This window comes from Schistocerca piceifrons, chromosome 1 (assembly GCF_021461385.2).
Source record: "Schistocerca piceifrons isolate TAMUIC-IGC-003096 chromosome 1, iqSchPice1.1, whole genome shotgun sequence".
In the NCBI taxonomy this organism is placed as follows: Eukaryota; Metazoa; Arthropoda; class Insecta; order Orthoptera; family Acrididae; genus Schistocerca; species Schistocerca piceifrons.
In genome coordinates, this window is record NC_060138.1 from 153,066,741 (window position 1) to 153,080,555 (window position 13,815).

The window sequence follows — 13,815 nt, forward strand, 5'->3', positions numbered from 1 at the left end:
ACTTTTATGTTGTAATTTCATGTACTGACATGTTCAATGACCTTGGATATTTGCTCCTCAGTTTGGTCCTACAGAACTTGATGTGTAAATAAAAATAAATAAATATTCACAGTTTTTTCAACTTCAACCCATGAAGAACGTTTGACAGTACTGGTACAGCTTGGGTTTCAAATATACCCCTTTGTAAACTTGTTAAGCATTAACGTAAATGGATGCATCCATTTCTAATAAAAACTCGGCACTGAAGAATAAAGAAATAAAAGTAAACATGTCATTTTTGCATATGAATTTGTTTGTATTTTATCATAATTTATCCAAATCCTTCTATTTCAATGATGGTATAATAGACTGATGTTTTGATATTCGCATTTTAACATAAATCACAGTGTCGTGATGCTAAAAGTGCAAAATTAACTGGAAAAGAAATTTTGTCATCTGCAAATGTACTTACATAAAGGAATATTGTAGGTTTAATAAACATAGATTCTTTTGAATCTGTATTATAAGTAATGTGTTGTTTGATTAATTTGACCATTAGTTTCCATAGTTTCAAGAAACTGATATATTGTTTTTGTTTTTATAGGTATGTACACTTGCAGAATTCCTTCTGGATGCTGTATCTCTGGAGGCATATATGGACACCACGAGTGAGCATTTACCAGGACTCTTTCTTCACATTATTTGCAAGTTAACAGAGCATTGTGATAATCTCTCAGCAGAAGATATAGCACGTTCTCTCCAACTGTGTGCAAAAATACTTTCAAAAGTGCAGCCCTCAGTGGTAGCGGTTAGTTCACTAAATGGGAAATCAGCAAGTGATCAGATAGACACAACCATTAACCAAGTATGTAGCCCCATAGAGTACAGCAAGTCTTTACCAGATATTACTGATAAAAGCAAAAAATCAAGATCCAGTGGTAAGGGTTCAAACAAAAACAAGAAATCAAAGTTTCGCTTGAAACAGTCTGGTGAGAAAAATGAAGTCATTGATGAAATTAGTCCTGTTGTAGTAACAGTGAGTTCCAATTCTCAAGAAAATTTATGTGAAGAAAGGACAGTTGATGAATCTGCTGCTGAAGTTACAGCCAATGGACATCTGAACATTAGTATTAGTAGTTCAGGAAAACTCAGTCCCAATCTGTCTTACGGAAGTGCAGCGCAGCTAACAGATACTGAAACTAGTTTGGTGGGAAGTGAAACTGATATAACTAGTCAGTCAGTTTCAGAAGAGTCGTGTGAACCTCCTTTATTGCCCTCAAAACAGCAGTCATTGCTTGAAGAGTGCTTAAAACAGTATAAAATATTCTATGTGAAGTTTATGTGTAATAAACGGTTAATGGGCTGTGATGTGGATTCTCTCTTCAAACAACTTATTATTCATCCACAAGAAACAGATGATGAAAGGACTGAAAAGCTTATATGTATTTTGAATAGGTGTTTGGAAAGCAATGATCACAGTTGTCAGTTCTGCGAAGAAATTACAGAGCTGGAAAAACATAACTATTCTACTCTATCAGGAAAAAATGACAATAGAAGGAAAATATACTTTTGCAAGTCTAATGCCCAAGAGTGGGAATCACCTGTAAAAGTATCATGCAATCTCTTGGTGGAACTGTCCACATTTCCCACTTACTGTCTTCCAGAAACACCGATAGACGAGCCAACAGGTAAAATACTGTGCTTTTTACTTCAGTTGATTTTGCTAATACATGTACAGCCTCAATTGTTTGAGGCAATCGCTATAGTTCATCTGTATGTTCAAAGTAATAGTTTTTGTGTTGAACATAAACAGCTGTTGTAAAATATTGACGATTAGTTGATATTTGATCTACATAAGAGCCGGCCGCGGTGGTCTCGCGGTTAAGGCGCTCAGTCCGGAACCGTGCGACTGCTACGGTCGCAGGTTTAAATCCTGCCTCGGGCATGGATCTGTGTGATGTCCTTAGGTTAGTTAGGTTTAAGTAGTTCTAAGTTCTAGGGGACTGATGACCACAGAAGTTAAGTCCCATAGTGCTCAGATCCATTTGAACCAACTACGTAAGAGAGTTGCAGTGATACCTGTCACTCAGTAAATGTGTGAAGTTTACAGACAAGATGAACTGCAGTTGAACCACTGAAAGAATGTCATTGACAACCAGCGATTGCGTTGCCAATGGTACTATGCAGCTGTTTGTTGTTACGATGTGTCGGTAGCCTAACTATGAATATCACACCAGAAAATTTTAGAGCTGTTGTGATGTCCTACTGCTGAAGCTTGAAAAAACTCTTATAGCCTTGAGGGATCAAAACATACTCTCATCACAGTTAAAAAGAAAAGGTTTAGAAATGTATGTTGAGATAAAGATTACAATGTTTCAGTATTTAAATACACATTTTAATGCATAGGTGCACCTCTTACCTGCATCTTATGGAAGAAAGCGGACTCCACAGTCTTCAGTATGTTCACTCTTAGCCATATCTCCTATGTCACTCTTAGCCATATCTCCTATGTCACTGTCGCCATCTTCCCTGCTGTTGCTGCTGCCACTGCTGTTACTGCTGCTGCTGCAATCATATTCTCTTGTTATTATTGACTCTTCCACTCCTTGTTTCAGTGCACCTTCTCGTTGCAATATCTGTTCTAAGATGTGCCACCTATCTGTGACAGCATTGTTCCACTTTCTGGGACTAATACTGCCCAATACCTCACGCACAAAAAATTTGATGTGTCGTAATTTATTACTATTATTTCTATCTGCAAAACATGATTTCAACTGAGCCCAGATAAGTTCTATTGCACTGAAATGGCAATGATATCGTAGAAGGTGCAACACTATCTGGCCATTTTCTTCTGGAATTTTGTCACTATCATAAATGATATTAAGTGATTTATGCTCTTTCATGATTTTGCTTTTCTCATTTCCCTATCAAATGAATATGTGCCATTCTTCTCTAGCTGGTTTGCTATGTTCACTCTTCCTGCTGCTTCATGGAGGGGCTGTATTTAATTAAGATTAGTATTGTAGTATTGTTTAAGAATCATAAAGGAAGGTTGTATACATGGAAGAACCCTGTAGATACTAAAAGGTATCAGATAGATTATATACTGGTAAAACAGAGATTTAGGAATCAGGTTTTAAATTGTAAGACATTTCCAGAGGCAGATGTGGACTCTGACCACAATCTATTGGTTATGAACTGTAGATTAAAACTGAAGAAACTGCAAAAAGGTGGGAATTTAAGGAGATGGGACCTGGATAAACTGAAAGAACCAGAGATTGTACAGAGTTTCAGGGAGAGCATTAGGGAACAATTGACAGGAATGGGGGAAAGAAATACAGTAGAAGAAGAATGGGTAGCTTTAAGGGATGAAGTAGTGAAGGCAGCAGAGGATCAAGTAGGTAAAAAGACGAGGGCTAGTAGAAATCCTTGGGTAACAGAAGAAATATTGAATTTAATTGATGAAAGGAGAAAATATAAAAATGCACTAAATGAAGCAGGCAAAAAGGAATACAAATGTCTCAAAAATGAGATGGACAGGAAGTGCAAAATGGCTAAGCAGGGATGGCTAGAGGACCAATGTAAGGATGTAGAGGCTTATCTCACTAGGGGTTAGATAGATACTGCCTACAGGAAAATTAGAGACCTTTGGAGAACCACTTGCATGAATATCAAGAGCTTTGATGGAAACCCAGTTCTAAGCAAAGGAGGGAAAGCAGAAAGGTGGAAGGAGTATATAGAGGGCCTATACAAGGGCGATGTACTTGAGGACAATATTATGGAAATGGAAGAGGATGTAGACGAAGATGAAATGGGAGATATGATATTGCGTGAAGAGTTTGACAGAGCACTGAAAGACCTGAGTTGAAACAAGGCCCCGGAGTTGACAGCATTCCATTAGAACTACTGACAACCTTGGGAGAGCCAGTCCTGACAAAACTCTACCATCTGGTGAGCAAGATGTATGAGACAGGCGAAATACCCTCAGACTTCAAGAAGAATATAATAATCCCAATCCCAAAGAAAGCAGGTGTTGACAGATGTAAAAATTACAGTACTATCAGTTTAATAAATCACAGCTGCAAAATACTAACGCGAATTCTTTACAGACGAATGGAAAAACTGATAGAAGCCGACCTCGGGGACGATCAGTTTGGGTTCCGTAGAAATGTTGGAACACATGAGGCAATACTGACCCTACGACTTATCTTAGAAGAAAGATTAAGGAAAGGCAAACCTATGTTTCTAGCATTTGTAGACTTCGAGAAAGCTTTTGACAATGTTGACTGGAATACTCTCTTTCAAATTCTGAAGGTGGCAGGGGTAAAATACAAAGAGCGAAAGGCTATTTACAATTTGTACAGAAATCAGATGGCAGTTGTAAGAGTCGAGGGGCATGAAAGGGAAGCAGCGGTTGGGAAGGGAGTGAGACAGGGTTGTAGCCTCTCCCTGATGTTATTCAATCTGTATATTGAGCAAGCAATAAAGGAAACAAAAGAAAAGTTCGGAGTAGGTATTAAAATCCATGGAGAAGAAATATAAACTTTGAGGTTCGCCGATGACATTGTAATTCTGTCAGAGACAGCAAAGGACTTGGAAGAGCAGTTGAATGGAATGGACAGTGTCTTGAAAGGAGGGTATAAGATGAACATCAACAAAAGCAAGACGAGGATAATGAAATGTAGTCGAATTAAGTCGGGTGATGCTGAGGGAATTGAAATGACACACTTAAAGTAGTAAAGGAGTTTTGCTATTTGAGGAGCAAAATAACTGATGATGGTCGAAGTAGAGAGGATATAAAATGTAGACTGGGAATGGCAAGGAAAGCGTTTCTTAAGAAGAGAAATTTGTTAACATCGAGTATTGATTTAAATGTCAGGAAGTCCTTTTCTGAAGGTATATGTATGGAGTGTAGCCATGTAGGTAGGACATGTTCTGAGACATCGAGGGATCACCAATTTAGTATTGGAGGGCAGCGTGGAGGGTAAAAATCGTAGAGGGAGACCAAGAGATGAATACACTAAACAGATTCAGAAGGATGTAGGTTGCAGTAGGTACTGGGAGATGAAGAAGCTTGCACAGGATAGAGTAGCATGGAGAGCTGCACCAAACCAGTCTCAGGACTGAAGACCACAACAACAATAGGATTGTGCATAATTGAATATTGTAGTGGAGTTCTTTTCTATGTGTGGAATCAAAGAGTGTATGAACTACTCTTCAAATTTAGTTGCCATCATTTCTTCATGGTAGTTCTCAGATTTCTTTGATGCAAATAACGACAAAGCCTTTGCAGTAAACTCACTGATTGCTCTAGCATGTAAAAGAATGAGCCGCTGCCTTTTCCACCCTCATGCAGTATCGTCAGTCCATACAGCTGATCTGAAATGATCAGCATTTACTCACATTTTGTACAACCAATTGATTTTGTTTGATTTGTAGTTAGATACTAACCTCAAAAAATGGCATCTTCAGACAATGGTATCCTCCTGTTCAACCAGAACTCTTCTTCCAGAAAATGTTTTTCATCAGAACCCTGTCTTCTTTAGTACCGCTGAAAGGCTGGTTTTTCCTCTGAAAAACAGTTCACTATTTCATAGTGAGAGAAACAGCTTCCTTTAGGCGGACTTTCTTTTCATGTGTAATAGTCATATGTATTTCGCCAAATAGCGTCCTTTTGAAACTTATCGAGTTCCGTCATTTTAGTAGCACAAACGCTAGTTTTTCCTGGAGTCGAAAGAGCAGCGGTTGGTTCCTGTAGATCTCCAGCACACCTCAGTATTTCCTTTACAGAGGTCGTTCCAATTTTCAGAGCTGCAGCAACTCATTCAGTGATGTTCAGCAACGATATAACATGCTCACTGTTATCCCTTTCGTCCTAAAGGTAACATTATATATATATGAGCTCACAAGATTGACACTGTAAGATAACACCCGTGCCTACTTTCCTGCAGCCTGAGAAAGAGACCATATCACATCCATATGAAATTACGAGAAAGACGTCTTAGAGCACATGATAATGTGAACCAAATTGGTTACTCAATTCGTGACAGACGGTAAGTACAGGACAGACACTTTGCAGCCACTGAGAGCCACCATGCATGACTGTGAGTTGTAAGGTAGCAATGTGGGACTGTCACCATAGCAACATTAATTAATTCCAGAGCTTGGTTTGTCGCTAAAGTGTCCCCTCCAGACAGTGAGCTACATGTGTGTGAAGTGTCAGGGATGTTCTTCCTGCAGCCTGACAATACGTAGTGTCCTTGTGTATGATACCTCTCTTTAGTCTGAACCTATGAGACCTCAGCTATATTCATTCTGTTGCATCATGCTTCATGTGTATATAAATCTTGATAGTGTAACAAAAATATGGAAAGGATAGATTGCTATTCTCCCTTCCACATGACCTAGTCACATGTGGACGTCTGTAGTGATGAGAACTCCTCTCCAAATGCTCCAAGGATCTCATTGAAGCCTTCAGAGACTGAAATTACCCTCCCAGACTTATCCAGCAACAAATCTCCTTTACCTTGCTTCACCAGTCCCATACCATCCCCCACATATACACTGTCTGGCCACAAAGAAGCGCTCCTCTTGTAACTCAGTACCACACAAGACTGGATTAGTTTAATCACATTCTCTGCAACAGTGTTGACTATCTCTCTTCCTACCCTGAAATGAAAAATATCCTCCACACTATCCTTCCCACCCCTCCCACAGTGGGATTCTGCCACCCACACAACTTGCACAATATCCCTATCTATCCCTACTCCACTCTGCTCCCAACCCGTTACGTCTTGGCCCATATCCCTGCAATAGACCTACCGTATTTACTCAAATGTAAGCCGCACTTTTTTTCCGGTTTTTGTAATCCAAAAAACCGCCTGAGGCTTAGAATCGAGTGCAAAGTAAGCGGAAGTTCTGAAATATGTTGGTAGGTGCCGCCACAACTAACTTCTGCCGTCGAATATATGTAGCGCTACACAGGCATGCTTTACAGGCACAAAGACAAATACTGGTGCCAAAACCTCTGCGTCAGTAAATAAATTAAAAAAAAAAAAGTGGAAGACGAGCTTTTTTCTCCGCCCCAAATTTCGACCACTGCATTTTCATACATTATCCAACGAAGAAAAAACAAACTCCATATTGTTCATCTTCGAACGTAGCAGCTTTTCAATGTACTGCGAAAATCCGACTGGCAAGACCGTTTGCGATGTTTGTCAGTATGGCCAATTCTACGTTCTGATTTTTTTTTCTACCTGTGAGAAGAGATGGTTGCTAATGGGAACTTTTGTGAATTCTGAATTACATGCAGTATTCTCTTCACCATAAGAATAATACGAATATAAACATTTTGCCATGTATTCTTTCGAGTTTGCTGCTATCTCATTTAAATCCTGTCTGCCTAATAAACTACGAAACTAGAGCGAGACAACACAAACGCGGAAGTATACACATATGTCATGTTCATATTCGTATTATTCTTATGCCTAATAGTGATACAGTCAGAAATGAAGCACGGCAATTGACTAGATTTTTAAATCTAAGAGGACTCTAATTTCTGTGCAGAAAATAATGTACTAAAGAGGCGTCTGCAAAGATTTTCAAATGGAGAAAAATTTTCGCTAAACTCTTGTTCAGAACATCTTCTATCATACGCAGTTTATTATTTGGTTCTTGTTGATCATTATCAAAGAAAGCAGCAGTGTAAATAACAACAAATAGCAGTCTCTTGCCATTGTTTCGCTACTGAGACAATTACTCTCTCTCTCTCTCTCTCTCTCTCTCTCTCTCTCTCTCTCTCTCTCTCTCTCTTTTTTTTTTTTTTTAATTGTAAGCGGCGGTAGCACGCACAAAAGCAAACCATGCCGCGAGCAGCGACAGGTCGTGAACATTCATTATCGGAATGCGACAAACAATGCATGACACAGTACAGTAATGCATTTTCAGCTTAGAGTGATGAAAACACCTATAACAAAGAGAACGGCAATTATCAGATCAAAGAAAAATAAGCAATTAATTCAAACCAGACGAAGCACATGAAAAACGAAGGGTACGCGCATAAATAAGGACGGAGCGCCTGATGCATAGCAATGGCTACCTGGTAAAGCTTAACTGCTAAGCTTACGGCTCGAACCAAACTACTGCAGCTGTATCGTCATTCATTCGATCTGAATTCTGTCTCATATTACAATGGACCAACTTTGTTTCGATTTGGAGGTGCGGCCTAAAACTTTTCTCTCCCCTTGAATTTCGAGTCTCACATTTCAGCTGCGGCTTAGATTCGGGAAATTATTTTTTCCTTTATTTCGAGTCTCATTTTTCAGGTGCGGCTTGGATTCGAGTGCGGCTTAGATTCGAGTAAATACGGTAGATGGAAGACCTGTGCCATACATCCTCCCTCTACTACCTACTCCAGTTCTGTCACTGATATCACTTACCCCATCAAAGCCAAGTCCATATGTGAAAGCAGCCAAGTGATCTGCCAACTTAGTTGCAGCCACTGCACTGCATTCTAAGTGGGCATGACAACTAAGAAGCTGCCTGTCCACATGAATAACCACTGTCAAACAATAGCAAATAGACAGCTGGACCACCAGTTCCTGAACATGCTGCCCAAAACGATGTGTTTCACTGTAATGATTGCTTCACAGGCTTCTGATTAACACCAGCTTTTCTGAATTGCGCACATGGGAACTCTCCCTACAACACATCCTTCATTCCCATAACCCTGTGGCCTCAACCTTCATTAGTCCCTGTCAATTCCACTTGCCTATCCCCTCCCTTGTTCCTTACTCTAGTACTGCGCACACTTTACATCCCTCAGTACACCTCCGTAGTTCTCTCCTTTCTTCTGTGCACAGCCTTGTAATGCTGCTCCTGACAGTAGAGAAGGGAAAAACATGCTGGTTAAAACTAATACCAGTATTTTTTGGTATTTGTTTGGTCATGGTTGTAACAGTTTGTTTTTTCATTTTTTACATGTGAGCAGGTACAAAAACGGGCGTATAATTTGCCATAGCATCAATGCTAGAAGTTTTTTAAATAGTAATTTTCATTCTTAAAATCTTGATTGCTATGAAATAAAGTGTCATTATCGAAAATGGGGAAATCGATCAGTGCTACTTTAATGATGATTCCAAATGGCTAGAAAGGAGCAACAAATGTATGACATTGCTTCATGGTGTGGTTTTAGATGGTATGCATGTACATGCAGTGTTAAAGACTTTCCCATATACAAGATAGTTTCTCATTTTGTCCTTGTGCATCAGTTGTATTGCAGAATGGCATCATCTGTAGTTTGGAAGTATTTTATGAAATGTGGTAGCAATGAAGTACAGTGCTTCATTTGCTTTAAAGGACGAAAAGTGGGCATGGTACAATAAAACTGTGACATTATGTAAGGAGAAACCATACACAGTGTTCCTTGGAAGAGAAGGTAAATTTGACTGATGTACCTATAACTTCATCATGTGCTATAAACTTTATATAATAACTTAACCCTTAATTTTGTGGTTGCTTCAGAGTAAAAAAGTGATACCATTCAAAAATGATGATGCAGGAAAGTCATCATCATGTGACATTTAGCTCTCACCATCACCGTGTCCATCTCCTTCATCTTTACCATCTTTGCTGGAGACATTGAGACTGATTTCTGCCTCAGGCTCCACCCCATGTAGATCAAGATTTTCTGCTCATTCCCATTCATTAGAATTTTTCAATCTTTGATTAACATCTATATTTACTACTGAAAATAACAGCATCGAAAAACCAAAAATAACTTATTTTGAAAATTGATTATTTTGAGCAGTTTTAAAGAGTAGGTTAAACTGAAGAGAGGGAAAAAGTAGTAAAACTAAAACCGGTTGTTTCAGTGATTACCTCTATCCCTACCTAGCAGCTCTGTTCCATCATCTCGATGCCCATACATGCAGCTACAGCCAGCATTAGCATATTTTCCCACCCCTATCCTGATACTGCACCCCTTCCATGCCCCATGCATCTTCCTTTCCCCAACTATCCAAACCAGTTAGATTGTTGCTCATGTCAGACACAGCTGCAGTCAGGGCTTAGTGCTCAGAGACACTGGCATGGGTGTATGAGCTGTTATTGTTGAGTGAATGTGTATGTTTTCTATATCTTTGTCCAAAAGCTGACATATTTCTAGCAATCTTTTTCATTGTGTCTGTCTGTGACTTAGCACCTCATCTGTGTAGTGAGTAGCAATCTGCGCTTTCCATATTGTTGTTATTATATCCTGGACTTTCCATTGTTCAAATCTTGATCGTGATATTTTAACAGCACCTGTCACATGAAACTGAAATTTATACTACCTGCCAGTAAAACAGAAATGAGCGAATGAAAGTACACAAATGGAGTCCAGTTTTGTTAGTTATCAAAATGTTGTGCTAACTGAAATTCACATTCCAGAAGGATGCATCAGAAGTTTGTTATGGCCTGATCCAATGAAGGGAGCCCCATCATGAAGATAAATTCAATTTTCATCAAGTATGGGAATTAAAAACACCAGCTGAACAGTTGGTGCACCTATTCAAGCAGTAAGCCAGTATGCCTACAATTGTGGTAGTGAGAAATCCACGTACAAATAAGGCAGCTGTTCAAAATTAGCTGCACAATTGATATCACCAAGCAAAAAGTCTCAAAGCTGTTGTCATTCATTGCAAAATTTTGTGCTATATATAGACAGGACAGTACGAGTGAGGGTGGTGTATGTCAATAGTGCCATTCATTATGATGACAGAAGTAGCCATTTGTTTGTAGTCATCAATGAAGTAGTAGTGTTGGACAACTTTTTGCAGATTTGTCAGTGTTGTGCACGGGGGTAGTGACCAAATAATAACTTCTTTGCTCTTTGGATTCCAAAACTCCTTCTTTGTAATCACAAAACAGTGTGGATGACTGTTTTCTTGACTTCCTTTTTCGTATAGTGTGGAAGCAGAAGGCCTACTGACAGTTTTATTCTTGATGACCTAACCTGGGCTTCCTATGTTAAACCAGGGATGAAACCACAGTCATTGATGAGGGGGTGGTGGGCTTCCACTTCACTCAACAAATCGAAAAAAGCACACCATATTTTATCATCCAGACGTGTTATGACTACCACATTTTGGGATGCCAAAGGAACCATGTTTGTGTATTGTATGGGCTGTGCAAGGACAGTCAATTCTGAAGTGTACTGTCAAACATTAAAAGAATGGAAAAGAACCATTCAAAACAAATGCCACAGTCTCTTGACCACCAATGTCATTTTTCATGGCAATGTTCAGCCACATTCTACCCAGCAGACATATTAATTGTTGCCTCAGTTCAAGTACGATTTGTTTAATGTCTGTCTTACAGCCTAGTTGTGGCGCCAAGTGATTTCCACCAATTCATGCATATGAGAAAGTGGCTTGGCTCCCAACATTTGGATTTTTATAAAGAACCTCAAGAGCTGTCAAGAGTTGATTGCAATCTCAGGTGAAATTTTATGCAAGGAATTTATCAACTCATAAGTTATGTGCTTAAATTTTAATGATGATATTATAGAGAAGTAATTTAGATTTCCTTCCAATATTCTAGTTACTCATTTACCGAGATTTAAAACTTTTCCGGCATACATATTGTTCCACAAATTTAAGCACACCTTCTCCTCTACATATTTTTTATTTTAACAATGAGTTTTATGAGAATCAGATGGTGTCGCCATGGGGAGTCCTTTGTCTTCCCTGGTGGCCAATCAATCTATGGAAGATTTTGAGGAGTGAACAGTTGTCTTAGCCACTTTTAAACCAATAGTATTCTGGCAATATGTTGATGATACTTTTATAGTTTGGACTCATGGTTTGGATCGTCTGTGAGAGTTCCTACAACATCTGAACTCCATACACGAAAACAAAATTTACTATGGAGTTGGAGAAGGAGGGTTGCCTGCCGTTTTTAGATGTCTTGGTGCGATGTAAGAGCGATGGAACACTTGGTCTTTCAGTATATAGAAAGCCCACTCACACAGATCTTTACTTGCAAGCCGCTAGTTACCACCATCCAGCACAAATGATGGGTGTTTTGAAGACCTTGATCCACCGAGCCCACGTCATCTCTGACACCTATAGTGTGCAAATGGAACTGGAGCCCCTGCAGACTGTATTTTTGAAGAATGGGTATTCATTCCAGCAAGTGGAGAGAACGCTGCAGACCTGTAAATGACAGAGCAAGGACAGGAAATGGCTTTTAAAACGATTGCCTATTTACCATATATTGGTAATATTTCAGTGCAAATAGGCAGAATACTAAGAAAATATTGTCACATAGAAGAAGGTGTAATTAGGTGAATGACGAATACTAACTTCACTTAACGAAGGTTTATTCAGCACTTGCACATACAAGAGCGCGGAGCAAACTACCTTTGGCCAGAACACATACGGTGTATATACAGTTACAGAACATTCTAGCACAATGATTCTTGACATTTGTGGATGCTTCTAGAATGTACTGGAACCGAAAATAGAAATTAAAATTTTACAGTTCAGGTGAGTTTTGAACTGATGACCCTCCACGCAACAGTCTAGTATCATAACCACTACAACACAGTGACTGTGCTGCTCAGCTTCTTCTGCGACATTGCTTCCTCCTCAAGAGAACAGCGTCTCAGTGTTAAGTCCTCCTAGTTCGGGAACAAGTCATTGGTCTTGCATACTCTGACTTCTGATTGCTGATGTTCACCCTGGCGGTGATCTTCTTAGAACTTCCTTTGTCGCTGCACTCTTTGTCACCTTTCTGCTTGTTGCCTGTTGCTGGAGCTTCAAATTTACCCTGGGTTACAGGATCCTTCATTTGAAGGACGTGGACCGTACCTCTGATCTTTCATGTTCTTGTGTTGGAGTCGAAATCCTCAACTTCATAAATAACATCAGACAATTGTTTTACAATCTTATAAGGTCCAAAGTAGCGCCTGAGGAGCTTCTCAGAGAGACTAACCTTCCGAACAGGAATGAAGATTCAGACGAGGTCACCAGGCTGGTAGACAACAGGGTGGTGGCTCACGTCATACCTTCAGCAATAGTTTTCTTGAGCCTGCAGCGTGTGGAGTCTTGTTTGGCAGTGTTGTAGGCAAATGTCACGAAAGGTAGCACCTCATCCCAGTTGCTCTGCTCAACATTGACGAACATTGATAGCACTTCGGCCAAGGTTTTATTAATGCGTTCAGTAAGCCCGTTAGTTTGCGGATGTTAGGCAGTCGTCATGTGATGAGTAATGTTGCACCAACCGTTTATCTCTGTCACAACTTTGTCTCTGTCAAAAACTTTCCCTCGATCTGTAATTAACGACCTTGGGGCACCGTGTTTTAATACAATGTCTTCCAAAATGAATTTGGCTACCTCGAATGCTTTGACTCTTTTTCACGGCTTTTGCAATGGCATAGCATGTCAGATGAGCAGTGCAAACAATAATCCATCTATTGCCACTAGCAGACGTTGGAAATCGTCTGAGGAGGTCAATCCCAACATGCTGGAAAGGTGTTTCGGCTGGTGGAATTGGTATGAGTTGGCCAGGTTTTTTACTGAGGAACTGCCTTTCTCCTCTGGCGCTCCGACAGTGTGACACATAGTGATGGACACTCCTAAATAAACATGGCCAGAAAAATCTCTTGCAGATCCTATCGTATGTCAAATGTCTGGGCTCAAGTGTGTCATGGAATTTCTGTAGAACATCTAAGTGCATGTGTTTAGGAATCACTTTTAGCCACCTCTTTCCAAATGGATCAAAGGTTTTCTTGCAAAGTAATCCATTAACTACCTTAAATTGTCCTTTCACATCCTCTGACCGATTTAAGGCAAG

The 13,815-nt window shown here is 39.7% G+C and overlaps 1 protein-coding gene across 1 annotated transcript in view; it reads left to right on the top strand.

Moving 5' to 3' along the window:
• Positions 1-13,815, top strand: part of LOC124803706 (protein dopey-1 homolog) — a 370,000-nt gene that overhangs the window by 78,336 nt on the left and 277,849 nt on the right. Inside the window, exon 11 of the mRNA XM_047264693.1 lies at positions 584-1,667. Within this exon, the coding sequence (XP_047120649.1) occupies positions 584-1,667 (1,084 nt within the window). The remainder of the gene's footprint in view (positions 1-583; positions 1,668-13,815) is intronic.